The sequence below is a fragment of the Danio rerio genome, chromosome 17 (assembly GCF_049306965.1).
Source record: "Danio rerio strain Tuebingen ecotype United States chromosome 17, GRCz12tu, whole genome shotgun sequence".
In the NCBI taxonomy this organism is placed as follows: domain Eukaryota; kingdom Metazoa; phylum Chordata; class Actinopteri; order Cypriniformes; family Danionidae; genus Danio; species Danio rerio.
In genome coordinates, this window is record NC_133192.1 from 33,297,250 (window position 1) to 33,315,710 (window position 18,461).

The 18,461-nt window shown below is 33.3% G+C and overlaps 2 protein-coding genes across 2 annotated transcripts; one reads left to right on the top strand and one right to left on the bottom strand.

Annotated features, from left to right (window-relative positions):
- Positions 1 to 1,436: 1,436 nt before the first annotated feature.
- On the bottom strand, positions 1,437 to 3,321 carry dtd2 (D-aminoacyl-tRNA deacylase 2). The gene is given in 3 exon segments (NM_001004011.3): positions 1,437 to 1,901; positions 2,870 to 2,939; positions 3,017 to 3,321. Coding segments are annotated over 3 exon segments (507 nt in total). The 5' UTR covers positions 3,131 to 3,321; the 3' UTR covers positions 1,437 to 1,578.
- Positions 3,296 to 11,013, top strand: nubpl (nucleotide binding protein-like). Its single transcript, NM_001002442.1, is given in 11 exon segments — positions 3,296 to 3,636; positions 5,221 to 5,368; positions 5,467 to 5,501; positions 5,629 to 5,719; positions 6,017 to 6,056; positions 6,655 to 6,745; positions 6,988 to 7,081; positions 8,448 to 8,533; positions 9,689 to 9,809; positions 9,962 to 10,044; positions 10,683 to 11,013. Coding segments are annotated over 11 exon segments (984 nt in total). The 5' UTR covers positions 3,296 to 3,504; the 3' UTR covers positions 10,746 to 11,013.
- The last annotated feature ends 7,448 nt before the right edge of the window (positions 11,014 to 18,461 follow it).

The window sequence follows — 18,461 nt, forward strand, 5'->3', positions numbered from 1 at the left end:
TTTTCAACACATTTCTACATATAATAGTTTTAATAACTCATCTATAATAACGTTTTTCTATAATAAAGTGAATAAAAACTGCTTTTATTCTAGCCAAAATAAAACAAATAAGACTTTCTCCAGAAGAAAAAATATTATTAGACATACTGTGAACATTGCTCTGCTAAATATAATTTGGGAAATATTAAAAAAAGAAAAAAAAATCAAAGGGGGGCTAATAATTCTGACTTCAACTGTACATAAATCCAAGTTTGCCAAAAGCAAACCTCTCTTAATGGTACTATAAAAAGTCAAAAAATCGAAAAGCAATTAAAGCAGTTAATATGTGGTCCTTTTTTAAAATTTTTGCATAAAAACTTTTGTATATATGCATTTTCTGTGGTAAAAGTGCATTTAATAACTCGTTAGTCGTTACTAACTAAAATTGGAAAAATGTGTGTAATATATGTTATTTAATAATTCACCCTCTCCTGTTTTTTTTTATTTAATTTCTTTTTTCTCGTTTGTTCTATTCTTGTTAAGAAATGTAAAGTGATTTCGTTGTATGAGAAAAACATACACGCTTGTTTTTGTTATTTAAAAAAAAAATTAAAACATTGATTTTTTTGTTAGTTTTTTGTTTTGTTGATTAAAAATGGAAAGATAGAAAAGTTTATGGGTCTAATTTCGTTTACACAAGGCTGCTGTGTCTTTGTTACAGTGTAATTGTGTGTATAGGCTATTGTACATTATAGGTACTTAATAACAGTATTTACCTACTTGTTAGGATTACTACACTACATGTAATTAGGCATAATTTACTTATTATTCTACTTACATGCGTGACTAATGAGAACTCTGTAAAATAAAGTAGTAAAATAAAGCAGCATTAAAGTAGTGGTTCAAAATAAGAAATATTTAAAGGCTACACAACTTGTTCAGCTGTTTGTTTTTGATTTGCAGGACTTCTCCAGATGCAAAAATCTTTTGAATATGTTGTTGTTATAGCAAACTTATAACTTCTATAGTTATTTTAGCTTATATCTTTTGTTTTATCTTTATCGATGTTCGGAAAAATATCAAACTGCCTCTATAATAGTCTGGTTTGTTCGTGGTTGTTTTTTTCTCACACTTCAAATATGACTTCACATGATCAGTGTGTCATTACAGATGTCATTATCATGTTGGAAAATAAAACCATTACCAGTCGGGTGCAGGACAGATCATTCACTATATTTCACTGAAGGCCCAAAGCTTTTCTTCCATCTCTCCATCTGTTTAATTCACATATTGTCAATGGCTGCACCAAATAATTTCCCCAAAAATCACAAAAAAACTCATTTACTGTTTGTATTCTAGTAAATAATTATACACGGTCATTATACCATAGCCTTAACAGCAAATTTAAACTGACCTGACTTCTGAAAAGGATTGTGTAAAACATAGTAACAGACACATGCCTTGCATATATTTTTATTTAGGAGTGCAAATATAAACATGAATTAACCGTCTTTCATACTTCTGAATTAAGTAAATCAACTCATGTCCCTTATCCACCAATATATTACTGATTTACAAACAACTGAAAATGTATCATTCTTAAAATTCCATTAGATGTGTATAAGGTCCATTTGTATCCAGCTTCAGGACTTGTCTGTTTCCATACGTTCCATGCTTGACCTCTGTAAGAATGTCACTGTTTTTGCAGGACGAGAGCTCACTTTGACAGAGAGACACAAAGGTTTCATAGAGCTTCAATCCTTCATCTTTCCCAATATTGCCGTGGTACTGCATCCCTCGTCCCTTCGGTTTTCCTCCGAGTGTGGCTTGTGGTACAATGAGAACACTGCCAGGTAGCTGAAGAACTGAGGTGAACTTTCCTGATTCTGTCTCACAAAGCTTCACGTTCAGCAGCGTGTTTACTGTGAGGGAGAAAACAGCCGTATATCAAGATCTTACTCGATGTACAGATGAAGTCAGAATTATTAGCCCTCCTGAATTATTTGCTCGCAGTTTCATTTTTTACGCAATTTCTGTTTAACGGAGAGCAGATTTTTTTCAACACATTTCTAAACATAATAGTTTTAATAGCTAATTTCTAATAACTGGTTTATTTTATCTTTGCCATGATGACAGTAAAAAATATGCAACTACATATTTTTCAAGACACTTCTAAACAGCTTAAATTGACATTTAAAGGCTTAACTAGGTTAACTAGGCAGGTTAGGGTAATAGGCAAGTTATTGTATGATGGTTTGTTCTGTAGACTATCGGAAAAAAATAAAGCTTCAAGGGGCTAATAATTTTGACCTTAAAATAGTTTTTAAAAACTTTAAAACTGCTTTTATTCTAGGCGAAATAAAACAAATAAGACTTTCTGCAGAAAAACAAAATATTATCAGACACATTGTGAAAAATTCCTTGCTCTGTTAAACAACATTTGGGAAATATTTAAAAAAAAATAAATAAATCAAAGAGGGGCTAATGTGTGGCTCTGTGTGTGTGTGTGTGTGAAGGGGGGGGGGGGGTTCTAATAAGTTGCCTTTTAATATTTGATAAATTAAATAAGAAATGAACAATGGCATCATTGTCCCTGTTTATTAAACATGTTTTATTGTATACACTTTAGATCACTGTGGATTGAATTTTTTATTTTTATTCTTTAGCTGAGCAATTAATCAATGCAAGTTAATCCACTGAAAAAAAAGATTTTTTATTGGTAATCTTCAATTAAAGCCTGACCATTAGCTTCTGCATAATAACAAAGTACACTAGCAAAATAAACACTTTAATGAGCTTTAGAGGAAGATACAACCAAAACAGAAATAAAAAAAACGTGGAAATGGATACAGTATGCTTTATTGCAAGTGTGAGAAGAGGAAACCCATACCCATTTTGGGGATTAAATCTTCAGTTGCACCTTTGAAAAAGCAGATGTAGATAACCATTCCTCTATTAACCTGAATAAAAAACACACCGGTCATAAATGGACACAATATGTATTATTTAATATGTGATCTTATTATCTTTTCAATACCTCAACCCATTCAGCTTCACTCTCCTCATCTGGAGGTTTGACCTGAAGTCGTGCATGCAGACACTGCTGGAGAACCACACGCGCTTTCATGCCGCTATCCGTTTTTTCCGACATTGCCACGATATAAACCAAAAATAGCCAATTTAAACTAATGTGATCAATGTATTGCCGAATAATAGAAATGATAAATGTGTATAATGAATGAACTTCACTAAGATGAACTATGGAACTACTGGATTGTTCCGTTTCCGTTTGACAATCATAATCCAAACACTGAACGTCATCAACAGGCGACAGAGCGACGAACTCCAACAACAGCTCATGTCACTTAATATTTTGAATAACATTCGCTGTATTTCATGGCGTATTTTTATGTAAATTGTAACATAGTAACCGAAAATTAAGCCCATAAAACGAATGTCACATGGAAATCAGAGCGTCGCCTTTGCCTTTCTCGTGATTTAAGTTAATCGCCGAAGCTTTAAACTATGGTTAAACTACTCACCAGCTACAAAAAGGTTTGGCAAATATGTACGTTTTCCCCAAATGTTATAGGCACACCGCTGCTGCCTAGCAGATCGAGTCCAGCACATCAAAATGCATATAATTTTCGTCACAAGGTAAGTAAATCTGAGAAATAGAGTGATTATTACATTATACTAGAGCCCTCCAGTCATTTGGACCTATTGCTAAATATGAGCAAATAAGGCTGTGGGAAAATGCCTTTGCTTAAAATCGTTATAAAATTACAAAACACAGCACAGTCTCATCAAAAACCAATATATTTGTTGAATTTATTTATGCCACAATTATTGGCAGCATATTTTGAAGTATGTACCCATTGATATGTAACATTGTAAGAGACTGGGTGACAACTGACAAGAATGGGGAAAATGTTCAACCACGACCATCTGTTTCACAGAGCATTTTATTAAATGAGTAAACAAATTGGCTAAACTTAATTTATTTTATTATTACACAGCCTTCTTTGTTAATATTTAGTCTAGGGTGTTGTTATTTGTATTGGTCATAATATACATTAGGTCACTTTTACACTGCGAGGCTTATAGTGCTTAAAGCAGATTTTTCTCAGATCTGATTTTTTTCACACTGTTGTTATAAATGTGGCCAGAAATAAATATAAATATAAATATAAATATAAATATAAATGTTCACACTGTTGTTATAAATGTGGCCAGAATCCAGTGTGAACAGATCATTGTCCTAAACAGACCCGCATGTGCAAAATTGTCAGATTAGGTTTAATATGATTATAGCCCTGTTGACAGAAAATCATCCTGTATTTTATGAACTGTAAAGGGTTGTTCTGCTACTACTAATGTGTATTTTAGCATTTGAAACTTAAAATAAGTCAGTGAATTATGAAGGCGGAGTTTGTTTATTTTTATATTCATATAATTTTTATATCATAAAAGCGTCTGCTAAATTACTAAATGTAAATGTAAATAGTCTGTCATATCTGGTTCTTTTAATGTATTAATTATTTAAAGGAAATAAAGCTATTTTGTATAGTCCTATGTGTTTTATTAATTTGACATATGCAATTTCTATGGACTATGGATATACCTTTTTATTTTAAATATAACTGCACAAAATATTTTTCAAAGGTTAATGGGTAATGATTGATTAACAAATGCCAGTTTTTTTTTTTTTAATAAACAATCAACATTTTGTGTTAAAGTTATAGCCCTGTGTGTTATTCTACTTTGCTGCTGAGGCGTGGATGATGTTTGCAGCACAGAATGATGACGCTTGTTTATCACAGATTATGTAAAAGTGACATAAATTCCTACATAATCGTTACCATGCGGTCACATTGCAAAACATCAAATCCGTGTCTGATTTAATAATACTACATATGAAAGTGAAAACATCAGATTCCATGCGGATTGTGCTGTTCACACACTGTCACAACAAAAACAGATCTGAGTCACATTTGGGCAAAAAAATCTGATTTGAGACACATTTGCCTGCAGTGTGAGCCTGTCACATTTTGAAGTGGATCAAAAAAGATTTTCAAAACTGTCTTAAGACAAGAAAGAGTGTTCTTTTTTAGGACAACTTTGATAAAAGGTGTTGATCCACTTCAAATGTTGATTACTGTATTTCACAAACATGCATAAACCCATACTACATCGAAGTCTAGAGTAGTACTGACACATGTTCTCTGATTTTCTGTTTAGACTTCAGGTGCTGGTGATCGAGCACTACAGGAGAGACAAAAGCAACACATGGCACGTGGTTTGCCCAAACAGAAGCCCATAGCTGGAGTCAAAGAGGTCATTGTTGTTGCATCAGGGAAAGGAGGGGTGGGAAAGTCCACAACGGCAGGTTGGTTGTTTTTGCATTCACAGACTGCAGTTTTTTATGCTTTATGGTCTGCTGCCAATAATTCTTGGAAACACTGATTTAGTTAAATGTCTCCACAGTGAATCTTGCTCTTGGACTTATGGCTAACGAGCAGGTAAAATTCAGATAACCCAATTTTATCCATGTTAAAGACATACACTATTGAAACAACACAGTTATTGCACTTGTTTTAACTAATTTGCCTTTAATCAAGTCTTTTTTAATATGATTTTTGAATGTAGAGTAAATTGGTGGGCCTTCTAGATGCTGATGTCTTTGGTCCCTCAGTTCCCAAGTTAATGAACCTTAAAGGAAATCCTGAGTTAACAGAAAGTGAGTATTTAGGCCACATAGTTTTTTATTTAAACATAACATATCTCAACAGTCCCTCCAGGATTTTGCAGAGACATTTATGATAATGTTTGCAGCGTAAAATTACAGATATTTTGACAGCTTTTCTCATAACAGTTGGCTTTATTTTTTTAATTCTAAAAAACCACTGGACTTACAAAATCTTGAAGGAACTATAAAACTTGTCAGTCAATAACATCTGCTCTCTCTCTCTCTCTCTCTCTTTCTCTCTCTCTCTCTCTCTCTCTCTCTCTCTCTCTCTCTCTCATTTTTATTCAGAAAACTTAATGAGACCACTTGTAAATTTTGGAATTCCTTGGTAAGTATGTGACTGAATAATTGTTGTAATGTAATACTGCTTTTTAAAATACAGAACTGTTCAACATTTGGAGACAACTTCAATGGTATCCACAGCCAAATGTCTTTGATAAATTGCGGTAAAAAGTTTATTTTGTGAAACAGGTGTTAAAAGATAAGTATTTGCTCAATTTGAATATTTTTTTTATACCAATTAATACCTGTAACAGTCTAAGCTACATTTTCATTAGCCATTAATCTTGTCTTCAATGTCGCATGATTATCCAGAAATCCTTCTAATATGTTGATTTGGTGAAGAAACATTTCTTTTAATTATTTGCAGTGATGAAAACAGTTGTGGCGCTTTATTATTTGTGGACACTGTTATTCACTTTTTCAGGATTTTCCTTTGTACATAAAATTCAAAAGAACATTATCAGTAAATTTTTTGTAACATAAATACCTTAAACATCAATTTTGATCAATTCAGTATTTCTTTGCTAAAAAAAATCCCCCATAAAATTCACTCACCTTACATTTTTGTAACAGTAGAATATATTTCCCCCATCATACAATGTATTTAAACGATTTCTTAATGTTTGCCTTCCTGTCCTCTACAGCATGTCAATTGGCTTTCTGGTAGAAGACGTTGCACCTATTGTGTGGAGGGGTCTGATGGTGATGTCAGCTATAGAGAAACTTATTAGACAGGTGTGTGGTTTAGAATTGGAAATTGCTGTTTGTCAAATACATTACTATTCCCCGTTGTCTTTGTCTAGGACAAATAGATTTCTTCAAGGAAGTGTAATTTCTATTCATTGGCATATCTTGAATTACTGTGCAGGAATCATTCTACTAGCTTGCTAAACTGTTATTTTCTGTAAACTAAAAAAAGATCAAATTTACTCAAACTCATTGTTCCTTTCACTAATGTAATGACTTTTTCCATGCAGGTAGACTGGGGGAATTTAGATTACCTTGTGATTGATATGCCGCCTGGAACTGGCGATGTTCAGCTTTCGATTACTCAAAATATTCCTATAGCAGGTAAACCAATGATATGGCTGATTTGTTGTCTGTCTCATGTTTTCTTAGCATCTAATAAAATGTGAAAAAACTATTTTATGTAATGTCAAGTCAGTATCAACGCAGATTGATAGATGTTTCTGATTCGAATTATCATTATCATTTCTTGTATCAGGGGAGACAATTTGAGGCATTAATATTGTTTATTATACATTTATTTTAATTCTTTATAATATTTATTTATTATAATTCTTTATCTACCTATATATATATTTTTTTCTGTAAGAATAATTAAACATTACTTTGGTGTGTGTGTGTTTACCTCAGCTAATTTAGGCCTGTCATGGAAAAAATAATTATCTATTCTATTCAAAACCTCTGCTCCATTTAGAAATTAAACAGCTGTCTTTTTGAATAGATCATTGAGTCAATGACTGACACCGCTAGTTCAAAAATAAATCACAGTAGTGTTGTCCAAAATGTTCTGCTCTGGTTTTGTATAGGACTATCTTCATTGGTGAATAAACAAACAAAAAGAAAGTAAATCTGTGTCTAAAATGTAAATTACTTAATATTAACTTCTTGTTTGTTGCTCTGTTAGTTAAAATCTATATGATATTTGCATTCACACTCTTGCATTGAGGAAATAACATTACAGGGATATTTATTACTTTTATAACTTGAGTTAAAGGGTCATTGAACTGCATTCTGTTTATTTTCATCATGTTTTTTTTTTGCCAAAATGATTAAAGAAATTTAATAATGTTATTTTACAGCCAAAATTACAATATTTCTATAGACAATAAGAGTTAAAAATTCTCAACCTTCATATGTAGCATAAGCTTCTCTCTTGAGTATAAAATATTCTGAATTAAAAAAAAAATAGCTTTACAACTACTAAAAATGCATATTTTATATAGTATATAATTAATATGGTCATGCTACATTTGCCATTTTGTAATCTTAGTAATTTCTAAATTCATATATACTCTACTCTTACTCTAAATAGACTCTATAAACTCTTTCACACAGTTATAACAATACATTGACATAATGTAACAAGAACAACTTTAAAAGTAGATTTTAAAAAATATGCTATTCAAATACAGCAAAATTCCAGAAATTTATTGGTAATGTTAATTCTGGAAACGTGTTGGAATACATTTTATGGTGTTTCTAGAATTCTGGAAGGGTCCGTATGTGTAAATAAGGTTATAGTAATACAAAAGACCTATAGATTGCACTGTACAGGTGTGTTTGATTAGGGTTACAGGCAGCTACACTCATAGTTAAGAACCTTTGATGTAAGCATTTCTTGACAGATTTATTTGCCAAATGTCAAAGTTTGTATAATTCATGCTTAACTGATGTTCATTTGATCTCTCAGGGGCTGTAATAGTGTCAACGCCACAAGATATTGCCCTTATGGATGCAAGAAGAGGTGCTGAGATGTTCCGAAAAGTTAACGTTCCGGTACAGTGCTTTCTTCTGTATTTATGTTTCCACCTCCAACTTAGAAGAAAAGTAAGAAGAATATCAAAATCTGGGATCAAAATCCAAAACGTTCTTATTATTTTAATATTTTACAATTTTACATGAGCATTGACAGTATGAGCTAACACTTGTGGAAAACATTGGAGTGGAGTTTAACTTGAATTTACAGACGATAAATCAAATTTGTCCATCTTGTCAAAGCACTGTAAATGTTCCTTTTTGTTTTACCCTTTGTTTCTTTGATTTGCAAGTTTTTGATTTTTAGTTTGGACTTCAACCGTAAATACCCTCTATATATATATAATTTATATAATGTCATACTTATATATATATATATATATATATATATATGTGTGTGTGTGTGTGTGTGTGTGTGTAATCAAAATCCACAACTCTCATGATAGGTCGAGCTGAAAAGTGTTTGATGGATTTGATTGGATCACTTTTAATGTATCTGTGGTTCTGCGAGACTCACTGCACTTCTGTTGGAGATGAGCCTATGAATGTCATACTTATTTTAGTAAATAAATAATAAACTTGGTTATTGTTATGATGCAGTATGTAGGATTGCGGCCCAAATTTAAAACATTGGAGAGGGCTTTTTTTCAACTGGCCCCTTTATTCTGACATGACGCACAAGCAGGTTGCCAGATTGACAACACCAACAGATTACAAGCATGTCTGAAGATGAAGCCTCACACTGTAAGCTAATCATTTAATGTATACATTTGTAATATTTAAATCGTTTGCAGAATAAAAAACCACCTCATGTGGATTTTTATAACTCTAAATCTGCTCATTTCGGAGGCTGCTACTGTCCTCCGGAGGTTGCATATTGACCACGCTCACATACATTGAGGGCTCCAAGGCAATGTGGGGTGCTAAAATATAATTGGGTAAACTGGCAGTGGGTGGAGTTACACAGACCAAAAAAAGACAGACATCTAGACATGGAACACAGATTTTTAAAGGAGAGTAACTGACTTTAGCATTGTTTTTCAGATAAACAAGTATGTTCACTTAGCATGTTTCTGAAATATCTGCAAATATATTTTGGTATTTTTAGGATTTAGAAGAGTCAAAAACTTGCATAGAACGTCTTTAAAAACTTTTGACAAAAAATGACTGTTTCAGGTGCTGGGTCTTGTTCAAAACATGAGTGTTTTCCAGTGTCCCAAATGTAATCATCAGACTCACATTTTTGGCTCAGATGGGGCTAAAGAGTTGGCTCAAACCCTTGGTGTTGAGTTGCTTGGTAAGGCCATTTTATGATAATTATTACTTTATAACTGATTGTTTGAGCATATTTAACAAACACTGTGACATCTACTTAACTATATTATATGTAACTAACTACCTTTTGTTAATTCCGTGAGACTTCTGCTAATTTCTGTCTTGTCATTTCAGGAGACATTCCTCTTCATCTAAACATCAGAGAGACATCAGACATGGGGCAGCCTGTGGTTGTGTCATCCCCAGATAGTCCAGAGGTAAGTGGCTTATGTTGGACTCCTGCATTTCATCCTTTCCCATCATTGGTAGTTTTCGTCAGGGTCATTAGGTCCAAACATTTAGTGTAAAAATGTCTGTAAACCTAGTTCGAATTCCACCTGCGTAGCATGTACTGATAAAATAGGAAATGTAAAAGTTGTATATTTACTCTTTGCAGTGTATTTTGTTTTGTTTTAATTATATTGTAGTCAAATCTGTTTGCTTTAGAGCAAATAACAGATGATTGAGATCTAAAATTGCTGTTAGATGTACCCAAAACTAATGATATTTCACATTTAACCTGTATAGAGATACGAATCAGAATCCAGAATAAATGTCTATCATATGGGTGCTCTCTGTGGGGAATGAGAGGCTGAATGGCTTCTAAGACACTGGGAGTCTTATTACTGAAATCATCTAAAAACATTTTCAAACATACACTTGTAAATGTTCTTTATGACAAAAACATTAAAAAAAACAAAAAAAAAAGTCATATTATTAATAACAGAATCATTATAATATGTATTTGAATGTGTTATTAAACCAAGCAACTGGTTTACATTTTTCGGAGTTTTCAATAAATGCAAGTAAGAAAAGTGTTTTACAGCTGATCTAAAATAACATGTATGTTTTGCAGGCCGAGGCCTACAGAAGAATTGCAGCAGCAGTCGTACGGCGATTGGCAGAGCATCTGAAATAAAACTAAGTCCATATTTAACACAAAAAATGAGCAGTATCTTCTCCAAATTAGCTCCATTGCCCAATTAAAAATTGGTATCAAATACCAATTAGAATGTTTATAAGTAATTTATTTTCATTTATGCACTGATATGCTGTCAACAGATATTATTACATGTCAATAGAATATGTGTTTAAATTGCTTCCCTTAAAGAGCAATTTAAGTTGTGAAAGAAAGAAAATAAGACTTGACTGCAGTTACTAATTGAAATAAATAAGCATCAACACAACATAAAGAGCAAGAATCAACTATTTTTTTATCTTTATAGAGTTTCTTGTTACTGATAAAAATTAAGTACAGTAAGTTGTTAAGAAATAATGCAGTATTTGAAATAAAACACTGCAGATTCACCTAATAAGTGGGGAAAATTATTTCATAATTTTATAGTTCTGGAAATAAATACCAGGGTGCAAATGTTGCCTTGAAAATGTGCAAAAGTAATAATCACATTGAAATGTTATTTCTGACCTCGATCTTTTCCCATAAAATAGATTACCAAGGTTTTTCACTAAATATAACATGGTCAAAGTGCAGATTTGATGTTATTTAGATCAACAATAATTTCACTGATTTAATTTAAGAAATGTCTTTTCAAAATAATTCTGAAAGTCACTAGCGGTCTTAACCACGAGAGGGCGCCGCACACCTGATTTAAACAAGCTAAACTGCGTTTTTACTTAAACTGTGACAACCTTTAAAACAGTTAGCATCACTTTTACTCTTTTGTTGCTTAACTTTATGTATACAAATTCCGGCAATCCAAAAGGACAGTAGGGTGAAGTTTTGACGGGAAGAGAAAAACATCCTGCATCGTTTATTCCAGCAGCACAGCTCCCTTGACTCAGCTGAAAACAGCCGTGTTCAGTCCAGGCCAAACAGACCAGTCTGTGATTCATCACCGCAATGAAGCTCTTTTGCTTTCTTTTCGTCTCAATTGCTTAACTGTTCCCAGAAGAGCGACCCCGGCCTTTTCAGCTGTTCAATGACCTCAGCTGAATTCGAACAGTTGTGAGTTTGGTGTCATTTATTTTCTCTTTGTTTTCGCGATAAAGCAAAGCGTTATCCAGATAGCATGACCCGTCTGATGTCACTGAGCGCAACGCTGTGACTCACAGTCTATGAGGAGTAAATATGACAAGCTGTATATTTTAATTTGGTGTTTATAGAGCACATCTAAACACAAGTATCGACGTGCTATGAAATAAATGTCCATTCATTAAATTAAACAAAGACACAAATTAAACAGCAACAACTGGAATATCCATCATCCATATTCAACTGTATGTCCCGGGCCTGCTTGTGGGAGGCAGCAGTCTCAGCAGGGAACCACAGACTTCCCTTTCTCCAGACACGCCCTGCAGCTCCTCAAGGGGATCCCAAGGTGTTCCCTGGCAAGCAGAGAAGACGTAGTCTCTCCAGCGCGTCCTGGGTTGTTTCCCTGGGCTTCCTCTAGTTGGGACAAGCTCAGAACACCTCCCCAGGAGGCATCCGAAACAGATGCCCGAGCCACCTTAACTGGCTTCTCTCGATGTGAAGGAGCAGGGCCTCTAATCTGAGTTCCTCCCGGGTGACAGAGCTCTTTACCCTATCTAGCCACTTGTAATCAAGATCTTGTGATTTCAGTCATGTGTAGGAATACCTTTAAATTGATAGCTGAGCCAAACTACTAATAAAAAACATTACAAATTATGAATCATTTGTAAAAATTTTTTTTTTAAATATTTAAACCTAGATTTAATTGGAACAGTTCTAAAACATTTGCTAATTATGTCAGTTTTTCTGGACCACTAAAGAGCATTAAGTTGGCAGACCTAAAAGAGCTTTTGCTGGTGGTCAGGGGCGGACTGGGACTAAGAATCAGCCCTGGCACTGTAGCCACACCAGCCCACATTACCACACCGACACAGCCCCATCCACGGACACGCACATTCGCTGCTTATATTGGTGTACAGATGGTAAAATTATATAAGCAGTAACATATTTAAGAGATATTTAAACATTTAATGTATGTGACCCAGCTGAGGGAACCAGCGATCTTAATGCTGTGAGGCAACAGCGCTACCCACTGCGCCACTGCACTGCCCCCTTTCGAGACTAGTTCAGTTCATTTGATGTATTTGGCATTGTCTGACTTGACTGCCTTTCTCTTTTTATGGTCCATCTCTATCAATTTGTTCCACTCACTGTGTGTTTGACATCCTTGCCAGATTTTGATTATGTTTGCATAACCTCTGATTGGGTCGGCCCATCTCGAAACCATCCGGTCGTTGCCGATAGGGCCTGTGCTTAACATTGATTAATATTCTTACTATTATCATAATCATCATCATAATATTCACATCTTGCAAGAGATAAAAGCTGCTTACATGTAAAAAAAACAATACATATGAAAAAATAAATTTAAAAAATAGCTGACCGGCCCACATTTAAAAGATGGTCCGGCCTTTCTGGCATTTGCCAGAATTGCCAGATGGCCAGTCCGCCCCTGCTGGTGGTCTTCTATCAACAGATCAGATATGAAGGTGCTAAACCATTTAAAACTTTTTAAAAAAGGAATAAAAGCAATAGCATACAGGTAACTATTGTAGAGAGATGGGGAAAGTGTGTATACTTTTCTGACCGGCAGATTGTGAAGGACAGTTGATCCTAAAATAAAGAGAGTTAACTAAAGGTCCAGCCTTGTGGCCATAAAAGACTATTATTAAAACTGGTAAAAGTTTACAATAAGGTTGTATTAGTTAGTGTTATTTGTTGTATTTACTAAGATGAACAGTAATTACAGTATTTCTTAATAGTAAAGTTGTCATTTTTTGTCACAATCATTTATTGTAAGTTCATGTTAACTTGCGGTGCTCTAATGTTAACAAGCATGAAGTTGGATGTTAATAATGCATTAGTAAATGCTAATATAATTAATACTGTAAGCATGTTCATGATATGCTCATGTTAGTAAATACAGAAACTAATGAAACCTTATTGTAAAGTGTGACCGTAAAACTATTAGTATAAATAAATACATAAATAAATAAAGTAAAAGGATTCCATACCATAGTATGAATTCTTGAGAGCCTATAGACGACTTCATGAAATGCTACTTTTAATTTTTTTAATATCAGCAATATCCATTAGTAAAATTCAAATATTGATAATAAAATCATCACTCGCAGAAATAAAATTCTGTAATATCAGAAATTGAACTAGTATAGGAAGTATATAAATTTTGATAGAAATAAGTTTTTACTACTTAAATTTTACTGTACAGGCTGCCTTTCGAATTGAGTTGGTGATATCAAGAATTTATTTCTTAGTTAAAATTCCAATCTGAGATATTTGATCAGTATCTGTTTAAGTACAATGCTTGATTGTTGATATCAACTGATGAATTGCTCCTCGTAAAATTTTAATTTTAATACAAATACATTGTCATTAGAGCCAATAGTAATTTTATGTGATTGTTACCAAGAAAACCCTTTTAGATGTGTGAAATTATTCTCCCTATTATCTGAAATACATTCTCAGATGTCAGAAATACCTTTACAGATATCTAGATTTTGAATATGAACTATGACAGCTGAATTCTTGAGATCAGGAATTCAGATTTTATAGTTAGAAAATATTCATTGACATAAAAAGATATTTCTGACAGTAAGAAATGATGTGCAAGTACAATTTCATCAAGTAAGTCTTCAAAAATTGGTATCAACTATTGAATTTGAATAGTAGCCTATGGTCACATTTAAAAATTAATATCAGAAATATTTGTTTTTTAATATAAATATAATTCCTTTAATCAAAATTGTTTCTAGTTGAAATACAATCAAGAATGAGCATTTCTACCAGCAAAAACATAAGAAATCCTGTACTGCAAATTAGTAAAAGTCAGAATACTTTGCCATATAGAAAATAGCGAATAAACATCTATATATATAGAGATGCAGCATTTGCCAAAATTCTGTTTGGGATTATAAGGGAGTTTCACAATGAAGAATGGAATACAACAGCAGCTATATAAGATGGCATGTTTGCTTAAGAAGCAGCATGATGGAGCTTGTTTCAGGTAATTCCCAGATGGCAAGACACGGATTTCTTAAACATTTCCCAGTGTCCTTGCGGTGTTATCAGAGGCATTAAAAATGCAGACTTTGCCCCATGTGGTAAATACGGCTTACAGCTTCTGCTTCCTAAGGCTATGGAAAAAAAATCAATAATTAAATGGGGTAGCTGTGCGGGACAGAGGGCAGTCTTATTTCTGTGTCATCTCTGATTCAGAAGCAGATACTGTTAATAAGATAAGCTGAGGTGCAAACAAAAGAGACTTTAAAAGAAATCGTTACTTAAGATTGCTTTCTGGATCAGTTTTGTTTAAAATTGTTATGTGTTCGTTTGTTGACAAATAAACAAGAAAAGATTTTTCCCTCAGAAATTGCTAGAAATTAAAAAAAAAAATTTTTAAATAATGTTTTAGGTAGAAACATTTAACTAGGATTTTTTAAAACATGTTCTTCTAATCTAGACTTCAACAAAAAAAAGATAAAACTTATAATAACATTCAGATAAAACAGCACAATTTTCAGTTATTCTTTATCAAATCATCATCTATTATAAATATCGTAATCTCACTTTGAATCCATCCTTATGTTAGCACGATGAAGTCTTCATAACTGAGTGGCATTTCAACTGGTTTAAATGGTGATCTACACATGTATTATAAAAGACATGTATCTATAATTGATCAAAATTATGTAAGGTACATGGCTTTTGGGGCTGAGATTTTTCAAAGCAGCTATACTGTTGCCATGTATAATACATCTTCATTAATGCTGTATCTTGAGACCAGATTCTGAGAAAAAATATGCATTTACATTGGGTAAAATAAGTATTTAACATGTCATGATTTTTCCTGGTAAAAATTTCTAATGGAGCTGTTGACATGAAATTGACCCAGATTTTGGTAAAATACAAATAAACAGATAAAAAAAATCCAAGTAAATGAGTTATGTGTAATAACAATTGAATGACACAATGAGAAAGCGCTGAACTACTCAAATGTATTTAATATTTTGCAAGTTTTTTTGTGGAAAGACAGCTTCAAGTTGCCTCTTTTATGAAGAAGTGTTTTGTGAAGGAGTCACATGCATCGCTCCGGTATGTTTCATTTTTTCTCATACATCAATAGAGTGTACAAATCTTGATGGTTCTGTTAGTCTCTTCGGTGAATTCTGATATTTAGTTCTTATTTTATATTGGATTCAGGTCAGGTGATTGTCTGGGCCATTATAGCAGCTTTATTTTCTTTTCTGAAACCAATTGAAAGCTACCTTGGCTGTGTTTGGGAACATTTTCTTGCTGAAATGTCCACCCTGCCTTCATTTTTATCATCTGGTATTGTAGATGTTGCAACTAGCTAATATTCCTTTACACTGATGATAGGGTTGTTTTTCTAACTGCTGAAAGCTGCTGTCTGGGTGTTCCATGCCTTTTTACACCTTCCTTACTTTGTGTGTTCAATAATTTCCCTCTGTGTCAATTCATTTTATTACACATAACCTAATTTCTAAACAAATAATGTTTTTTTTGTTGTATGTATGGATACTTAACCAGCTGGAAATTGTAATCAATTGTCCACAGTTCAGCTTAAGAAAAGAAACAAAATAAGCATCAATACAATAGTTAACCGCAAAATTAAAATTTGCTGTTATTTTAACCTCAAGTCACCCAAGAAAGACTTATTATTTTATGTACAATGCATCATTATTGCCATTCATTTTGTTCAGCATGTGCACCTATTTCTTTATATATATATATATATATATATATATATATATATATATATATATATATATATATATATATATATATATACATATATATATATATATATATATATATTAGTCTCTAAAATTGCTGGTAGTACCATTAAGGACCCCAGTTTCAGCTAAAAACATCTGTAATGTTCTTCTAAAGGAAAATAAAATCACATCTTGGATGGCAGACAGAAACTTTGACACACGTCCAGGGTCTGGCTGTATTTTTTTTGCATGAAACTTCTCTCCTGTAGCCTTTTCGTCAGTGACCCGGAAACCCAGCCCTTCCCACAATCCCAAGCGTGGATCCATAACCATGGCAATGTAGCTGTTCTGCTGCTCCGGGTAAATAGCAGCAGCAGCTGGTTCCAATTGCACTGCAGCACAGGGGAGCAGGAGGGGGGCGAAGTGTGTTTGAGGCGGCATCAGTGAGGTGTTTGAACCCTTTGGACATTTAACTCATTGGTAAAAATCTACTTTGGAAACATTTTTAGAAGCTGCATTTAGCTATAAATGACTGTCTTAAAGGGGAAATATCATCAAAATTTGACTTATTTTATGTTTAATGCTATAATCGGGTTTCCATTATATCTACCAACTCAGAAAATGTGTAAAAGGACAACTTAGTAACTAGTAAACGTGGTTATACGTGGACATAGAAAAATGCATATTTAGATTTTGCTCACAATTGACATACAATGATATAAATAATTAAAATAATAAGGATAATAAAAGCTCTACTGCTTTTCTGCTGGGCTGCACTTTCACCAACTAACCATCAACAATATGTAAATTGACATTATCATGCAAGCATATTTTATTTCAATTATTCATCCATTTAATGATTAATTAGCATCTAACAAACGTTATAATTCTTGTTTACAATATATATATATATATATATATATATATATATATATATATATATATATATATATATATATATATATATATATATATATATTTAAAGATTTGAGATCAACATTAGGAAATAATGTACCAATATGGGTGATAAACTTTTAAAGTGCAACCTCCCATTAAACAAAGAAAAGAAAAAAAATGTGTGGCGTACTGCTTTTTGGCATCTATTTTCATATAACTCTTGACAATGTCTTCTGTGTTTATAGTTAACATACACTGAAGTTACTCCCAGGAGTGGTTTTGAAACCGACATACCTGAAGTAAGCGGGTTTAGGGTCCCGGTATCAAATTAAGTTCTTTTTCGTTCTTTGTTTAGAGGTCAAAAAGAAGTCCAAAAAGGCTTATCGTCCAGTCTGTGTGACTCTGAGTCTTTAAAATATCTTAGCGAGCAATTGTTCCATCTGTACCAGCTCTGCTACTCGACCCTTCAGTTTATTCATGTTGCTAGCTTGGTGTTGTTGTGCAGGATGTTTTTCTCCTGTCTGACACTAAACTGCATGAACATGAAGCACATCCAAGAAGTCGGAGTTCCAGAACACCCACTGATTGCATAATCGTCATGGACCAATGATATAGCTCAAAGGTGTTTAAGAGCTAAAACAAACTCCCCAAAACATTGGCTTTGTTGAGCTGTTTAGAACTGCTGAAATGAACTCGAAACGAGCTTCGTTTGGGCTGGATTTTGTTTGAAATTGTCTTTACAGTTATTTTTTCAATTTCTTTTCAAGTATTCCGGGGAATGTAGGGTTAACCTTGCTTTCTGGAGTACACCCCAGAGCTGTAACATGCTAGTCAAAGAGTTTAATTAACCCAACAACAATTACGTAAATGTGTCTACTTTCAGAAACTTCCAATTGCTGTTCAGAAGTTGTAACCTCCTCTCCATCATTGTCTGACTGGTCAGTTCATAAAAAGCTTTAAACTAGTTATTTCCTAAATTTTGGCGGTGGGA